Below are 17,070 nucleotides of genomic sequence, written 5' to 3'. Positions count from 1 at the left end.
AAGACTATTATACAGACCAGGCCAAACAAGCTAAAACTCTCAAGAAAGTATGATCCTACATTTCCCATAATGCAATTCAACATCATGTCTTCATCAGATCCCCCTACCAGGTGACCACTGTAGATTATCTGGAGTCTAGTTTATGACATCTCAGGAAACACTGAAAAGGTACAATGTCTCACAAGTTCAAGTCAGATAAACTGTCAATACCAATAGTTTACCATCACATAAAACAAGTGATCACAATAAATTAGCTCCTTTGACAATTGAATATCGTATTGTGCTAACAAAATATATATTTTCTGTCAATCGACAAACTGATTACCTCAGATGAGGCACATCATCCTACTTTTGAGGCACATGTGCAAATGTTTTGTCCAAAACTACATAAAAGAGGAATAGCTTATCCAACCATAACTCAAAATGCAAGAAGCTTAATCTCAGTATTCTTAATCTAATTTTAAAATAAATCAATATAAAGTGTTAAACATTGATTTATGGTCCTCCGTACAGGAAGTGGGTAAAGCTATAGATAGATAGGAAGGAACTGTGCATCAAACAGCAACAGTATTTATATTTTACTGTCCTTACTCACACCCTGACTTGACAGAGAACTGAACAAACTGTTCTGCGTCTAAACTTCTTCCGTCTTCTGTGAGTCATAAATGATGCTTGGTCTGTTTGCTGGTAAGAAAGTGATATTTATGTCTTTGCTGACTGTTGCTGCTGCTGCATGGGAGATCAAGGAAGAGACCATAAGATTATACAGTGTTAACCTGAAAATGGCTATTTAATACATTATGAGAATCAGACTTTGGGTAAACAAAGACACAATTCATAAAAGCTTCAAAAAATAGTATAACTTTATTCTGCTTTGCAACAGCCAGGAATTTAATTGGGCAAAAAAAGTCATTATATAAACAATTTGTTTGTAAAGTTATTACCATATCTTTATGGAAATATCATAAGTTCAATAGCTAATAGTGAAAATTAAGAGCAGATATAAAAGATGCCTCCATATGCTCATCCTGGCTTGTTCATTTTCATGGACTTCACTCATGTCAGATAAACACACATTAGACGTTAAATTATAGCTTTATCAGTTCTGCCAAAAAAAACATTATACAATCAACCAGTCTTATCACATTTTTGGCAATGCTCTCAATTGTTCAAATAAAAAGTTAACTTCCCAAATCTGCATGAACACATACAGATGGTGCAACATTAATGAAATATAACCTTAGAAAATTCATTCTTAAATCTATTTGATCAACGGGATCCAGCAGAAACACAAACCAGAACAGAATATTTTTACTCACATAAAAACAGCCCAAAGAGAAAAAAAAGCTTTCCCAATTAATCATTTTTTAGTGCAAAAGAAAGTTAAATTGTGAAGGTGTCAAAAATGCTGACGCCATCATTTAATTGATATACATTAATAATAGTGCTTTGTTTTCTGTAGAGATATCAAATATCAGCCATGTACATTACCACCTTAAATTATAATCCCTGTAATATTCAATCTTTTTGTTATTGCCGACAAATCCCGTGAAAAAAAACCAAAGGAAGGTTTTGAATGTGCATCTCGAGCGTCATATAGCTTACTCCTGTTACACATTATTCTATTGTCCAAAAACGGTTGCAATAGACACTGACACTACATTTCATTTTCAGTCAACCTCACATGCACCGTCCTGCTATTGTCAATACTCACAAAACTGAAACAGTCCTCAACAAAACACAATTTAGTCCCGTTGAGTAATTTGACTAAAACGCGTCACGTGTTGGTCCAATTAGTTAGCTCTTTAAAAAAAAAAAAATGCTCTATGTTTTAAAGGATTTTTAAGGATTCATGTTTAAGACCCAGTATGCTTGGAGCTGACAGGAGGTGGAGGAGTCAAAGTATGTAGAGACTGTTGGTTTGGCGGAGATTCAACAGCAGTTACGACCTGTAAGGCCACAGAGCAGCTGGGCTAGCACCAGCAAGCTAACAATGCTAACGCGTTTACTGCCTCCGCTGCTTTCAAGGTTTTGACCTTTCCATGGAATTTGTTGGCAATAACAAAATAATAGAATACCACCAGCCTTCCCCTTTAATATTGTCTCATGGCCACCTGGAAACCGACTAACATCCAGCCCACATTCAGCAACTAGTGGGTTCATATCATAGGTTCATATACTCCTTCAAAGTGAAAATAATCAATATCTAAACATCAAATATAGTAGAAATAAGGCCTAGGAAGTTTTTTTAACGTAATACTCTGTCCCTATATTACATTTAATTTCAAGATCAAATTAAAGAACTCCTCCTTTACCCAGTTTATTTATGTACTCCCCATATTTTGATCTGAACACACCGGGTTTGATTCCATTTCTACATCCTCCGTCTCCTTCCCGTTTGTCTGCTCAGACACACCTTTGTCGGCGCTCGTCACTGATCCATTTGTTGCCGACACATTTGACGTTTCTTCCTCTTCCTTCTTATCTGGCACTTGATTAAAATCAGTCCTTGGGATTTTTTCCTCTATCCCAGAGGAGAGAGAGGGGGAATGTTTAGCAGTCTTAGGGGGGGCTTGGGCTGAGGTTTGACCGGTGGCTTTATTAGCACCAGCTTTCTCCTCCATCTGCTCGCTGGCAGAGTCCCCAGCAGAGCCGTTGCTTGGCAGCACCTTGTCATCTTCTCTCTTCTTCTTCTTCTGTGTTTTTTTAGTGTCTGGATCCTCGTCCGTTTGCATAATGACATCTGGTTCCTGGATGGGGTCCTTTGAGTCGTTGGTTAATGTTTCCTCGCTGTCCGCACAGGGCTCTGCCTTTGCCGTCGCAGAGTTAGGACTGGACGACTGATCCATTTCATCAACATCATCCGTGGAGTCATTTCCATTCTCCACAATCTCATCATTAGACTCGGCCTCTGTGTTTCCATTTCCGACGTTCTCTGCTTCTGGTTTTGTTTTCTCAGGGGACGCCTCTGACAGTTTGTTTTTGTCTTTACTTTGCGTTTTATCAGTTTCTTTCTGAGCCTTTGTGTTATTATCCAGTCCATCCTCTTTTTGCACAGCTGCTTCTCCATCTTTGCTTTTACTCCGTGAAATGGACTCATCTTTTCCATCTCCATTCCCTACACCATCAGATCGTTTCTCTGCCTTCCTGAATTGTTTCTGGATCTTTCTGGGACACCACACAAACTTATCCTTTGGCTCAAAGTGAAGGTAGGCAAAGCGCAGAAGCTCCTGACGTTTCTGCTTTTCCAGGACAGCAAACAGGAAGTAGTCAAGCACGCTGCGCTTCATACTGCTGAGGGTCTTCTTGACTAATGTCTCTTCTAGAAAGAAGCGCACCAGTGGGGCCTGGAAGTGCTCGAAGCCCAGCTCTCCGAGGCTCTTCAGGATGCGAGTGATGCGCAGGTTGTTGTGCATATTCCTGCAAGAGAGCAGAAATTCATAAAAGAAAAGTACACATTGGCAATTTTATTTATACAAGATTATTATTTCTTGTATTTACCTTTCCAGGTTTCCGTATCGCTCCTTCCAATTATCTGCTCGTTTCACTTCGCCCGTCTCTTTGTTGACCAAACGCATCCCGTAGAAGCCCAACATGAGTTCATAGGACTCGACTAGTTTCTTTTTGGCCTCTTCATTCTTCTTGAAGGCCTGGTGGTGAGCATATACAATAAATGCCAAATATAACAAACAACTTGTAGGACACATTTTTTGATCACATGCAACATTGCAATATTGATCAAAAAGTTTAAACAAACTTGTGATATTCAACATGGTGTACATTTAAAAGGATATCCAAACGGTTTTGCATTTCAACCTGGATAGCTTATAGTACTGTTTTGGGGGGAAAAAACGATAAAGTTATCTTTATGTCTATCCGTTTGTTGACATGAAGAGCTTAATGTTAAAGTACACTTTGAGGCATTATGCTTTAATTTGAATAATGTAGAGTAGGGAAGTGACGGGAAATGAGAGGATTGGGAGGAAGGTCGACATGACGGCAATGCTTTTCCTGTTTGTTTAACATGGAAATAGGCATTTAAACTATAACTGATGTGATATAAAAACAAACTTTTGCAGTTTTTTTGGTGATTTAAAATGCAGCTTGAAACTATTCCAACAAAGTGCATCACTGTTGATAAAGAAATAATGCACAATTAACTGTTTGGTAGAGTGTTCATTTAAAGACTTGTTGTTTCCGAGGATACACTTACCTCAATTTCCTTCTTGGTAAGTTCTGAAGCCATGTAATTAACCCCCGGCTCTCGCAGTGGAAACAGCCTGAGAGAAACGACACAAACCAATTAACACTTAATAAACTCTATTCTTATTCAGGCAAGACCATGAAAACACCAGATACAGCTCGAAAGCACTATGATTCCACAAAATAAATCTAAATGATCAGACTTGGATCAGAAAGTTATCATCAACATGAGTTTAATCTTGGTACCGCTGGAACATAAGGTCTACTAAATAATAGTCTTTCTTGTCAAATCTTTGACAAAAGTAATGGCCTGAACCTTGATTATTTCATTGAGAATAAATAGCTTGATTTAGATACTTAACAATGTATGCTAATCTACTACTAAAATAGCTTTAAAGGTAAACGGGTACTAAGCTACTGACTCTTAACATTTTGCTATGCAGGAGGACTTTTTGTTTTACTTTCTGTTTCATCATTATGGTCTTGCTTAAAATAGTGTGACAGGTTTCCAAAGGTCATCGGAATCAGATGACATTGGCTCCGTAACATCAGACTCTACGTAGCCCCCATCAAAAGGCGTGGACAATACATACCACTGAATGTAAGAGTGAACTCTCTCCAGTCTTTTGTAGTCATTTTTCCATTCTTTATGAAATGATTCAATGTAGACATCTGTACAAACAAATAAAAGCACCATGTCACTGCACACAGACTTTTCAAAATACTGAACATATATCGTAAGAGAATTCAAATATATATTACCATCAGGTGAGGAGGGAAATTTATTGAGATAAAACTGCAAATTGTTCATTTTGTCTTCTGAGCACTCGTCATCTGTAAGATTCTGTCAAAACAGAAAAAACACACATTTTGAGATCTCCTTAAATGTGGTTCACAAGATGTTGTTTTTGCATTGGTGTAAAGTAACTAAGTAGATTTAATCAAATACTTTGGGACTTTCAGTATTTTAATTGATTGCTACTATTTACTCTTACCCCACTACAGTCCAGAAGTAAATCATGTACTTTTACTCCACTATATTTCCTTAGTACCTTTAGTTACTTTACAGATTTTATTTAATAATGTGAAATATAATTATCACTTAAATAAGACTTTAGTTACATCTGGAGTCAATTCAAAAACTATCCTGCATAATACAAAGTAATTAAAGGTCCCATGTCATGCTTTTCTGGTTGTTACCTGTCCCCTTGTGTGTTATGTAGCTTTTTCTGCATGTAAACGTTCTGCAGTCACAAACCCTCAAAGTACACCCTGTAGCGAGTACAACTCTAACACAGAAGAGATCCGTCTATGCTGCCCCAGAACGCCTCTTTGGAGATTTCTCTTTTTCCATTGTTTACTTCTTGGGTATAGTGACGTATTTGGGTATAGTAACGTTACGTCTCTTCAGATTGGTCCAAATGGACCAACCCGCGGAGCCGTTACGTTTGGACCAATCCACGGACTTCCTCACACACACACTCGGCGGGACGTTGCGAGGCTCGCTGCTGCGAGGAGAGGGACACTCAGCCTGGGCACACACACAAACTCCCAGCCAGGCTGCGGGTGTGTTTCGGGCTGGGTTTCGCTGTGTCTCGCAGATGGCCACTAGGTTCACAGGGAGGGGGGGGGGCAGGAGCTCCAACAAGCCGTTTAGGACAGAGAGTGAATACACATACTATACTGAGATGCTGTATGAGAAACCAATGTGAGTTTGGAAAATTGCACAATATTAAATGTATTTTAGTATACCTCAACAATAGAATTATGATCAGTAGAAATGGCCATGACATGGGACCTTTAACAGCTTTTCACAACACTTTAATACATCAATAACATATCATTTATATTATTCTGAAATTGGCCAATCTAGATAATTAGTACTTTAAGTATATTTCGATGCGAATACTTTTGTACTTTTATTTGAGTAACATTGCAGGACTCTTGTATACAGTGTTCCTTCCCTTTGGTTTACTTAAGTGCAAGATCTGAGTATTTCTTCCCCCTGTGTTTTTGGTTCAGATATCTTTGCTCTCACTTACTGGATATCCTCTCCTGTAGTTCTGCATGTCCTTTGCTGCTCTCATGTTCCTGGGCGCGTGATGCCACTAAAAATAAAAGCGAAAGTGAAATTGACATGCATAGCGTTGCACTGTGATATGCATTTGTATAATTCACATGTGATTCAACCTACGTTGCTTCATCATTACAAATAACACCACACGAAATGTAAGGTTTCTAATGACAGTATAACATTTATAACATTATTACGTACACTACAAGTTGACATATAAGGCCAAGCTAATCCATTTCCTATTCCCGCAGAAGGGCTTAACACTTATCTAAAATATAGTAACTGTGCATACAAATTACACACGATTCACAGTAACAACTATTAGCAGGATAACATATTTAAACCTAACACCAGCGACTTTTAACCCCTCTGAGTAAGCTACCGTCAGAGGCTAGCTAGGCTAGTTAGCATCCTGCAGCAGAGGCTATCATTAGCTTTCCAGCCGTGGTAATACTGGCAAACGGCTGGCCAGGTGCAGGCAATGAGTTACAAGTAAACATACTACACTGTAACATAGGATGTAGATACACTTTGGTTTTGCTGAATAATATTTAAATCACGTACTAAATTCCAGGCGGATTTGTTTTTGTCTTGGCAGGACCGTCGGGTCTGGCTCTCTCCGGCCGGGTCGTCTCCATCACTCTCCGAGTCCCAGGTCGAGTCGTACTCGCAAACACAGTCGTCCTCCATGACTACAAAATTATCCTTCTGTGACTAGCTAAGGCTATGTAGACGTGTAGCCTGATTAAGCACTATATAAATACGGGGCATGCATGAAGTCACATTCGCATTTTCAGGTTAGTCGAGGACGGTCAGCCCTAACCATCCGTCTCTCAGGTCTACCATCGTCAGACAGCGGCGCCGACGGCGGCTGCAGTACTGATGCTGCCTTCAGGGGCCTCCCTCTCTGAATAGGAATTATAGCTTGACACACACAAAAACATAATTTGGAATTTGATTTATTTAGCCAAATATTTTATCTACAAAGTTCACCTCCTCAAAATGTCCCCAGTATTTACTGGATTTCTTAATGTTTTGGCACACAAAGAAATCAAAGAAATGTTGCAAAAGTAAGAAAGCCCAACCATTTTACCAATTTCTACACACCTTCATTCCTGGTTGACCAATTGTGTTTAGTTTTGCATTTTTAATTCTGTTTTTTGTTCATAATGCCCTCAGTTCTAATTCATTCAATGTACACTGATGTCACATGTCATGAAAACAATGATATGAATAATAATTCCACTTCATTATGATGTCATTTGTCATTTAATGCAGTTGTGAATGTGCTTTCTAATAAATGTTTCAATTTCCGACGGACAATGAAGGCAGCACACGGTAATAAAAACAGCAACCGGCTGATATGAGTCAGACAGACTCTCTCTTTGAGGCTATTTAGCAAAACTATTCCACTTGACTGTTATATCACAAACAGTAATTATATACTAGAAGCATTGCTAACTCTTCAACTGACAAACAATGATAGCACTATATAATTTCCCTGGGGATAAATAGTATCCAATCCATCTACCCATCAGTCAAGATTTGTATAGATTTAGTCATACTTTTTGCAAAATGTTGTAGGACGGATAGCCGTTGCAAAAATATTTAGATTCAGATCAGCAGTTCAGTTAAAAAAATCAATAAAAAACCCTCCTCACAATACTTGGTGACCTGTCATCAACCTGATATTGAATATGTATATATGACAGATTTTCGACAGCTTAATTAATCCGTTTGCGTGTGAATAGTAAGATGATTTATCCTTTTTTAATTATTGGACTTTGTTTCAAGAGTGGTACTGTCTTTGAAAGTTAGAAAGATTGCATACAGAATTGCCAAAGTATGAGTATTGACAGAATAGAACAAATTAATAGAAATCTATACACACACATTTCAAATGTACCTACATTTTAATATAGACAATAGTATAAACGTATACATAAAAAAGGACTGATGTAGATTAAGCAGGTCAGTTATACATCTTCATTTTTTTTGTCAGAAACAAACAAACAGTCCAGCAAGAATTCAGCCTCCTTTTATTTACGCCAGAAAGACTTTTAGTTTTGTAGATGTCTATTTGTGAATTTTGGGAAGATTTGTCAGAGGTGTGAAGAAGTGTTGGTATCTGACACACTAATCCTTCCTGAGTGTCTGTGTAATTTCTTTAGTATTCATGTGTCATCATTTGTATGCACCAGCAGCACAAAGGGGTGTGAGGATCATCATCATTCGACCATGATTTCCATCCTCTGACAGTAATTGGACAGTAGCATTTATACACGGCAGTATCTCGCCATCAAAAGGTATAAATAGACTCGTGTATTATCACAGGGGGATTCAATTTTGAATGGCCGCTGGTGTGGGTTTCTATTTCTGGTGTTAGTTACTGTGGAAACCAGCGGGCTCTGCAGGCATCCAGTATTTGCTGTAGCTATTTAGTGTCTGCTTTATAAAATGAATTCCCTGTTCTCTTGTTCTCAGAGACTTTCATGCAGATGGAACGATTTGTAAATATGTAAAGAGATTTTAAAATGATGTAATCCCAGTCTTGCTGCATTTGTATGAGATTGAAAGGAATTTAGTGACTTTTCCTTGTAACTGCGAGCGTCCTGCTTCCTGTTGCTGGGGCCTTATGGGTGGAGTCGAGGCTTATGTGGGGGAAATGGGTTACAGTAGCTATTTTTCAAATACAGTATACTGTTTGTGTTTAAAGTCCTTCCCAAGTTCTTAGAAACTACTAGCTGGTTTCAAACTGAGTTATTAAACTGAGGCTCGGAATCTTTTCCTATAGGAAACATCTGTACCGCTATCAAATCGATAGCAACCAAGGGCACTGAAGCATAACAAGCTGTAACACAGTTTAATTACCCGTAATAACCCTTTTAGTCAGACAACTCACGTGTTTCTTTAACATGTTTATTAGAAGCAGCATATAGTTGAGTTTGGCGTCTAGGCTCGGGCCTCATCACTGCACAGATATACATAGCACGATGAGTGATGATTAAATAACTAGGCCCCCCCGAGCCTACAGGTGGAAGCTGGGGTGGTGGTGGGGCAAGAAAGCAGCAGCGACGTGGAAGTAGCTGCAGCAATAGCAGCAGCAAGCAATGCATAGAGAGATATCTGGCAGGTTAAATAGAGCGGCATATTAAGGAGACTCTGTTTGGTTGGTTGTAGAGTGGCAAGGGGCATTATGTGTGAATGCAGCATAAGTGCTCGAGTTGACTGCCTGAACTAGCTCGCAGGCTTCGCCCCATTTTAGGTAGCCAAACCGTATAATAAAATGAATTGCCATTTCTATGTGAATGTAAGATTTACTTTGTTTAATTTGTATTTGCACACAATAGAGAAATGTTTTAGTAGTTGTACATACATTAGTGGAAAGTAGATGCTAACCTAGAAAGTAACAAAGACAGTTCAGTCAAACACTGCTCAGTTCAAGTGAAGATATCAACATTTGTTTTTTCTCTTTTGTAGATGCTTGATGAGACACTCAACCTTTACAGTATATCAAGTTTGCATTTGTACTATTTGAAGACAGCTTTCCAGAAGCTTTAAGTACTATTTTAAAGGTACATTTAGTTGCCTTTAATTACATTTGAATTGAAGTTTCTTTGCAGATTCTAATTATTAACACAACCAATAATAATAATAATTCACCAACAAAATTATAGGATACGATACGTTTTTACTTTTGGTAAATAAAAGATGTTTTTGATGCTTTAATGTATGTACTTTTGTTATAAGTGTACTTTTGAAGGTGTGACTTTTCGAAGGCATGACTTTTTTAAATGCGCAATAGCAAGTAAGATCTTCTGTTTAAAGCAACAATGTAATCATTTATATCAAGTTTTACTATGTGTCCTAAATCCTAAACTGCTTTAGTCACAGGAAACCAGTGGATCACTATACTAATTAAAGTCTTTGTAATTAAGTTCACAACTGTCCACATATCTTTGTGTCTTCCTCAACCTGTTTCACTCACTGCTCTGACAACAGGTGTGTGCACACATTGTCTGTACTTTTCTCCTGTCCCTGTCAAAGCATAGCTGCTAAACACCACCTTTCAATCCTTAAAGTTAAGCTTCTACAGAGGAGCTTAATTTCTATAAGCCTTTCTCCTGCATTTTGTGAAATTTGCATTTCCCCCCCTGCAGAATTGGCAGATGGATTTTATTTAGTAGAGAAATATGCCTTCAGGCGGAGAGGTCTTCTTGTTCTCTGCATGATACCATGGGCATCTTTAAAAATGTTTTTATACCATCTGCCTTTTTTCCGCATCACAACAGAGACTAAGGATAAAAAACAACTTTAAAATGACAAAATGAGAGCAATAGATAAAATGACTAAAAAATAACCACAAAGAGAAACAAAACAACAGAGAGATGCTTAATGACAACACATAGGCAAAACACACTTTCAAATCTGGTTGTCTCTTATGTGGTAGGGCTTTTTGAATGTCATTGTCTCATAATATGCCAGAAGTCAATATTATAAATAAGAAAAAAAACCATGAGGCTTTGTGAGCGATTATGTGGACAGTTGATGGCATAAACCTCTTCATTTGTTTCATTGTTCCTTGTAAATGCCCTGCTAATGTGTTTGTGTGAAGATGAAATGTAAGGGAAAGAGCCGAGAAAACAGAGCGAGAAAAAACAAAATCAATGAAGCATCTCTTTGAGTCTAAATACTTATCCTTGAGCCTGGGCCTGATGGGGATTGATGGGCCTCCTCACTTTGTTCCAGGTCCTGGGGCTTTGAAAGGATGTGAATGCACGCTGTTTGGATTGATGGGCGGCTGTTAGGGCTTCAGGTGCCTCTCTTATCAGCCGAGATGTAATTGATTTATGGAGAGCTGGTTTGAATCACAACAGGGATGCAAGTGTGCTGATTTAGCCACTTAACACAGAAACAGGGCCGCTAAGAGCAGGTTTCTCTGTTTTAGAACAGACGAAAACAAAGTAATGCACCTATACCATGTGCTATACCAAATGTGACATAAGGGTGATGCTTTTATTCACTTTAATTGTGGTGTATCTATTTATTTTTCTATGTTTGTCTTGGAACAGAAATCTTGCCGGAATAATGACTTGTAACTTGATGCTGTGATGTAATGAGAACATAATTCACACAACGAGGGCCCAGTTCATTACGCTTAACATATTAGCTCCAGTTTAAGTCTGTGCTCCTAGTATGAGTAACCATGGCAACCGGCATAATCTACAGTACAGTAGGTTTCCAGAAGCATCTAGTGTAGCCCACAATGTGGCCCCCCCCCACACACACACACACACACACACACACACACACACAAGAAATGTTACCATAGTACTTGTACCATAGTACCATGGTATATTTGACAGATTGTACCATGGTACAAACCATGGTATGTACCATGGTACATTACTATATGTGCTATGGAACAAATACCATGGTACTATAAAATATACCATGGTACTATCTGTNGGGGGCGGGGGGTTGAGATGCACAGGCTGCAGTGGAGACGCTGCGCACAGCTGATCGACAGCTGGAACACAAACCACCAAATACAAAAACATAATTCAGATCCATTCGTCATGACTCCACTCCGGAGTCTGAATTATGTTTTTGTATTTGGTGGTTTGTGTTCCAGCTGTCGATCAGCTGTGCGCAGCGTCTCCACTGCAGCCTGTGCATCTCAACCCCCCGCCCCCCGCAACTCTATATCCACCAGTTAAAGGAAATACAACTAAGGTGTTGTGTTATAACAGCTGTACAATTTTTTCACATATGGTGTTCTTAGTTTCCATACCTCCTGTGTTTTACGAGCGACTTATCAAGTAGGCGGCGAACGGCATAAAACACGATTAAACATGATAGTATATAAAACCATGCTTGTATCTATACAACCTATAGAAATGCAAAACGGCGTCAGTTTAGACGTAATTATGTCCTTCTGTTTACCGCATAATTTATGAGAAAACATTTCATAACATTAACACAACATATTCGAGGTGATTTTAAATAACATTTGTGTATTTATTTATTTCTCCAATTTATGTTTTTGTGTGCACTGAGGAGTCTCAAACAGGCGTTTTTAAAATCATTTTAAGATTGGCTTTAATCAATGTTTGAAAATGAATTCTTCATATATGATAAATGAGAGGTAACATTTTATTTATGGTATTATTTCCACATATTTCTCTCCATTCTTCCTTCTGCCAACGGTGTCGCAGTTTCTCGTCTCTCCCGTGTTTATGCTGAGTGCGTACGCATGGGTTAGAGTTTGCGTGGAGGACCGCACGTTTTCCTGACAAGTTAGTATTTTATAAATCGCAAACATTGCGTAGAAACTACCGTATGCAATTTTTTGAGCGTATATCCTTTTATAAATGAGGCCCCAGGCCTGAGGCTATCCATGCTTGAATTTAGAGGTTACGCTTGATGCCTTTACGTCCCCTCATGTTGTGTTTTCATCTCCAGGCTGGTGGGCACCCAGCAGTGGACCATCATGGACACCCACAGCAACAAAACCAGCTACAAACTGGCCGTATTGAAGCCAGACACCACCTACCATGTCAAGGTGCTCACCCAGTGCCTCAGCAGGCTGCACAAGACCAACGAGGTGATCACGGTCAGGACCCCCGAGGGCTGTGAGTATCAATTCTGTCATTATGACTCATTAACTTCAATGCTAAATGACTTACTAGGAAAGTGTAGTGTGGTAGGAGTCCTAATCTGCTCACATCTACACTGTTAGCATTCTGGATGAGCAACCGGAATTCAAAAATGTTCTTTGTTTTAAGCTGATCGATCTTTGTGATCCTTCAATAACTTATCAATCGTTTGTGGTGTTCAGTGACCTGATCATTGCAAGAAGCTTCCATGTTTCTTCTCATTATCCAGAAGGAAACGTGGAACTGTCTTAGGCTTATTTATACTAAACCTGACTGATCAAGTCATGTTGAAAGTGTATGGTTACTATTCAGTGTCCGTAAAGGAAACTGCAGCAAGCCGGTAATTAGTGAAAAAATAACACAGACAGGCTGATAAAGTTCCCGACACAAAGTGTCTTTTTCTTTTCTTTACTATAGTCAGTTATAGTAAGCCAGCATGAATCCAAAGTTCCGTGCTCTTTACAAATATAAAAATGAATATTCAAAAAGTACTTCATGGTGTTTTCTGATGGAGAAAAATAATGTTTACTGTCAACAGCTGACTTCAAATTGACTGCACACAGTGTCTTTAGCAGAGCATCCTCATTAGCAGCAGTCTGTTAGCAAAATTAATAACATGAATGGCCTAATTGACCAATCAGAATTGAGTATCCAACTAAGCTGTGAAGTAATTTTGGATATTATCAGAAAACTACATGTCCATTCAAATTGTCAATAAGCTAAACCAGATTTGATACAGAACATGTTTACAAAATGTTCAGCTGACTTTTTTAATTTTTAATATTAATTATTAAAGTTATTTGCTTTACGGATGTAGCAGAGACTTTAAAACCAGCACCTTGTAGCCAGCACTGAAAGCATTTCAAAATGTGTTTACTATTATCATCACTGACACATTCAATTATTAGTTGTGCCTCCTTTATTAAGCACATTAAAGGGGACCTATCATGAAAAATTCACTTTTTGATGTCTTTTATACATAAATATGTGTCCCCGGTGAGTCAGGGAACTCACGCAGCGTCAGAAAAGAAAACCCTCTCTCTTTTCCTCCGTGCGCAAATCTCTAAAAACGGGGGTACAATGGAGCTGATCCAGATTTGCCATCCGATATGACGGCACTATCAGAAACGTCACTATCAGAATCAAAGCCTGACGTGTTTTGGACGTAATATGTTCTTTGTTTACATTAGCAAGCATCGCTAACACTCAGAGCTAACCTGTACTGGAGAGAGCATGTGTGAAGAAGCAGGAAATAAAAAAAAGTGAGAAAGCCTTTGTAAAAACACTTCATAGACATGTTTTTTATATATTTGTATATATCTGAGTCCTATGCTATTGACTAAAAATTGCATGATAGGTGACCTTTAATACTCCCATCAATTCATTTTGAATTGTGTGTGTGTGTGTGTTGCAGTGCCCGACCCACCCAGGCACCTGCAGCTGTCTTGTGATAACAGTGAGGACGGGACAGTGGACGTGTCCTGGAAAGCCCCCGACAAAGGACACGGCCTCATCAGAGAGTACATTGTGAGTCTTTATTCATGTGCAATAACCTGATTCACGTATCCATTTGGTATCGCCACCAGAAATGTTTCGAGGAACATGTGTTCATTCATCTTTATACAGTACATGCAAATCTCTCCGTCTGCTTGTCTCATATACAAAGTAGAGGATTAGGGCCTCATGTTTTTATTGTTTTGTTTATTTATTTATTTTCTAGGTTTTTATATTTTATTGTATTTATTCATTTTTGTGTGTGTGTGTGTGTGTGTGTGTGTGTGTGTGTGTGTGTGTGTGTGTGTGTGTGTGTGTGTGTGTGTGTGTGTGTGTGTGTGTGTGTCAGGTTGAGTCCAGTGAGCGTGGAGATCTTGATTGGATGTCCCAGAGATGCACCAGCACCCACAGTGAGGTGAAGGAGCTGCAGGCAGACACTCTGTACAGCTTCAGGGTAAGAAACACATGCACATCCTCTATGAAATAAAGAAAGAGATTTTTCCCCATTCAATCATTTAGTGATACCATCATGCACATGAGTGTTTAAAGGTTGGCTTGATGATGTTTCCCAGGTTGCAGCAGTGACCAGTCGAGGTGTTGGCAACTGGAGCGAAGTTAAGTCCATCACCCCCAAGAAAGGTTGGTTGTTATATTTGTTTGAATACTTTTCATTTATCGGCTTATTTCATTAAACAGATGCACTTTTTTCATACAGTATAAGCAAATCACAACAGAAAAACAACAACATGAAATAAATGTTATTCAGTGTAAGACATGAGCTGCGGTCAAATATCAAATGTCAAGCTCTATGCTGTGAAATGTAATTACGAATTCCTGTCTAAAATGTAATGTCAATACAATTAAAGGGGACCTATCATGCAGAATGCACTTTTGTACGTCTTTTATACGTCTTTTATACATGAATATGTGTTCCCGGTGTGTCAGGGAACTCACCAAGTGTCAGAAAACACAACGCTCTCTCTTTTCCTCCATACCCAAATCAAGAGCGAAATGAGGCATGGCTAAAATGCATGATCTGTTTGGTATTTTGAAAAAAAAACTTCACAGACATGTGAAGGCCCTACAATATATTATTCAAATATAGCATGATAGGTCCACTTTAAGTAAAGGATCATTTGCAGCAAGGCTGTCATAAATGAAAAAGGTACAACAACACACTGAAGATAAGTAACAGTAACCACGACGCAGATTACACGGCCACATTCTAAATAAACTAACCACTTGGCTCACAATATTGACAAAAAAATGTATTTGATTGATTACAAAATGTTATAGTGCTTCCACTTAGAAAAACATAGTTGACAGCAATGTAACTTAAAAATACAGCAGCACTTATCGAGGTTTTCTTTAACTGTCACGTAAAATGTTGCTTCTTCAAGGAATTCTGGAATGGCATTATCTCTTTTCCTTTGTCAAATACCAATATCAAAGGGTAGCAGAAAGAAGCATTGTAGCATGTTTCATACTGTAAGCATTTAAAGAATTCCACCAGCTCAATTCACTAGGAAGTTTCAAATAGCTGACTACTTCAAGCTTCTGAGTCACGTTACTCGTTTGGAAACCTTGCTAGGGAAAAAAGCAGTCACTGCGGTTTTATAGTCGTGCTACCTTCTGCCTGTTTTCAGGAAGTGTCCCACTCATCAGTTATGGCCAGAAATAACTTGGAAACACATTCAAGTGTTTCAAAACATTCTCTTGTGAACCATGACCATGTTTGGATAATACATTAAAAACGATTACATTTAGATTTTTACAGTACATGGTGAGTTTTTGTACAAAAAATGTGTAGTATGGAAGCAGGCAGATGGAAAATTGTGATTGAATTTGAATTGCCATCCTTTAGGCTGCTGACCCTGAAGATACACAATCTGAATTCAGGGCTGCCAACATTTGAGTTCAGCTTGGAGTGAGATTTTTTTTTTGGTGAACCGAAAAAAGAAGCGTTCATGTGTACAGTCAGTGTTACAAATGTATTGAACATGTACAAACTAGGATTTCCCATTAATGTACCGGGCGCTACAGTGGAATGCGCACATACACAGTATACCCGCAACTCTTACAATGAAGGCTCGATAATCAGCTCACAGCATATACAATGGCATATAGGTGTAAGCAGAGGTAAAGTGATATTTTATAAGTGTGGGGGGTCCTCACCTCCTCTAGGGGGGTCCGGTGGCATGCTCCCCCGGGAAGATTTGTTTTTTAAATATTGAGGTTAAATTAATCAACCTGTTGCACTTTGAGAGCAACATGGAGAGATCTATGGATACATCTCTCATCATCCATATGAAACACAACAGTAGTAATAATGATCCTGTTTCAATCACATTAGTATGCATAAAAAGTGACATGTGGGCCCGCCCCCAATTATGCTCATGAGCTAAGTCCCGCCACCCTTTGATTGAGGGGTTATCACACGTAGGTGGGAAAAGCCCCCATGTAGTAGCGCCTTTGTTGTCTAATCTAATTAGCATCTGGTGTGATATCGCACCGGCATGTTATAACACCTCAACCCTCACATCAAAGGACAGACATCAGAGGCTAATTAGACTAGACAACAAAAGCTGTACTACATGAGGACATATCGCACCTACACGCTATAACACATCACCCCTCACA

General features: G+C 38.8%; 3 protein-coding genes across 3 annotated transcripts in view; 2 read left to right on the top strand and 1 right to left on the bottom strand.

Moving 5' to 3' along the window:
* Positions 1–845: 845 nt before the first annotated feature.
* Positions 846–7,168, bottom strand: LOC104951677 (opioid growth factor receptor-like protein 1). Its single transcript, XM_010778400.1, has 7 exons — positions 6,842–7,168; positions 6,246–6,311; positions 4,966–5,047; positions 4,797–4,875; positions 4,214–4,280; positions 3,502–3,650; positions 846–3,420 (listed from the first exon to the last, which is right to left on the bottom strand). The coding sequence occupies exons 1-7, from the start codon at positions 6,965–6,967 to the stop codon at positions 2,325–2,327; spliced, it is 1,665 nt and encodes a 554-aa protein (XP_010776702.1). The 5' UTR covers positions 6,968–7,168; the 3' UTR covers positions 846–2,324.
* Positions 7,169–12,738: 5,570 nt separating this feature from the next.
* Positions 12,739–15,122, top strand: LOC104951725 (sortilin-related receptor-like). Its single transcript, XM_010778456.1, has 4 exons — positions 12,739–12,912; positions 14,351–14,463; positions 14,780–14,884; positions 15,003–15,122. The coding sequence occupies exons 1-4, from the start codon at positions 12,771–12,773 to the stop codon at positions 15,120–15,122; spliced, it is 480 nt and encodes a 159-aa protein (XP_010776758.1). The 5' UTR covers positions 12,739–12,770.
* A 464-nt stretch (positions 15,123–15,586) lies between these two features.
* LOC104951724 (collagen alpha-3(IX) chain-like) overlaps positions 15,587–17,070 on the top strand; it is a 6,482-nt gene continuing 4,998 nt past the window's right edge. Inside the window, exon 1 of the mRNA XM_010778455.1 lies at positions 15,587–15,595. Within this exon, the coding sequence (XP_010776757.1) occupies positions 15,587–15,595 (9 nt within the window). The remainder of the gene's footprint in view (positions 15,596–17,070) is intronic.

Source organism: Notothenia coriiceps, unplaced genomic scaffold, assembly GCF_000735185.1.
Source record: "Notothenia coriiceps isolate Sejong01 unplaced genomic scaffold, NC01 NC01_scaffold00019001, whole genome shotgun sequence".
Taxonomy (NCBI): domain Eukaryota; kingdom Metazoa; phylum Chordata; class Actinopteri; order Perciformes; family Nototheniidae; genus Notothenia; species Notothenia coriiceps.
Note: the sequence above shows the minus strand (reverse complement) of the source record. Positions and strands in the feature narration are given on the sequence as shown.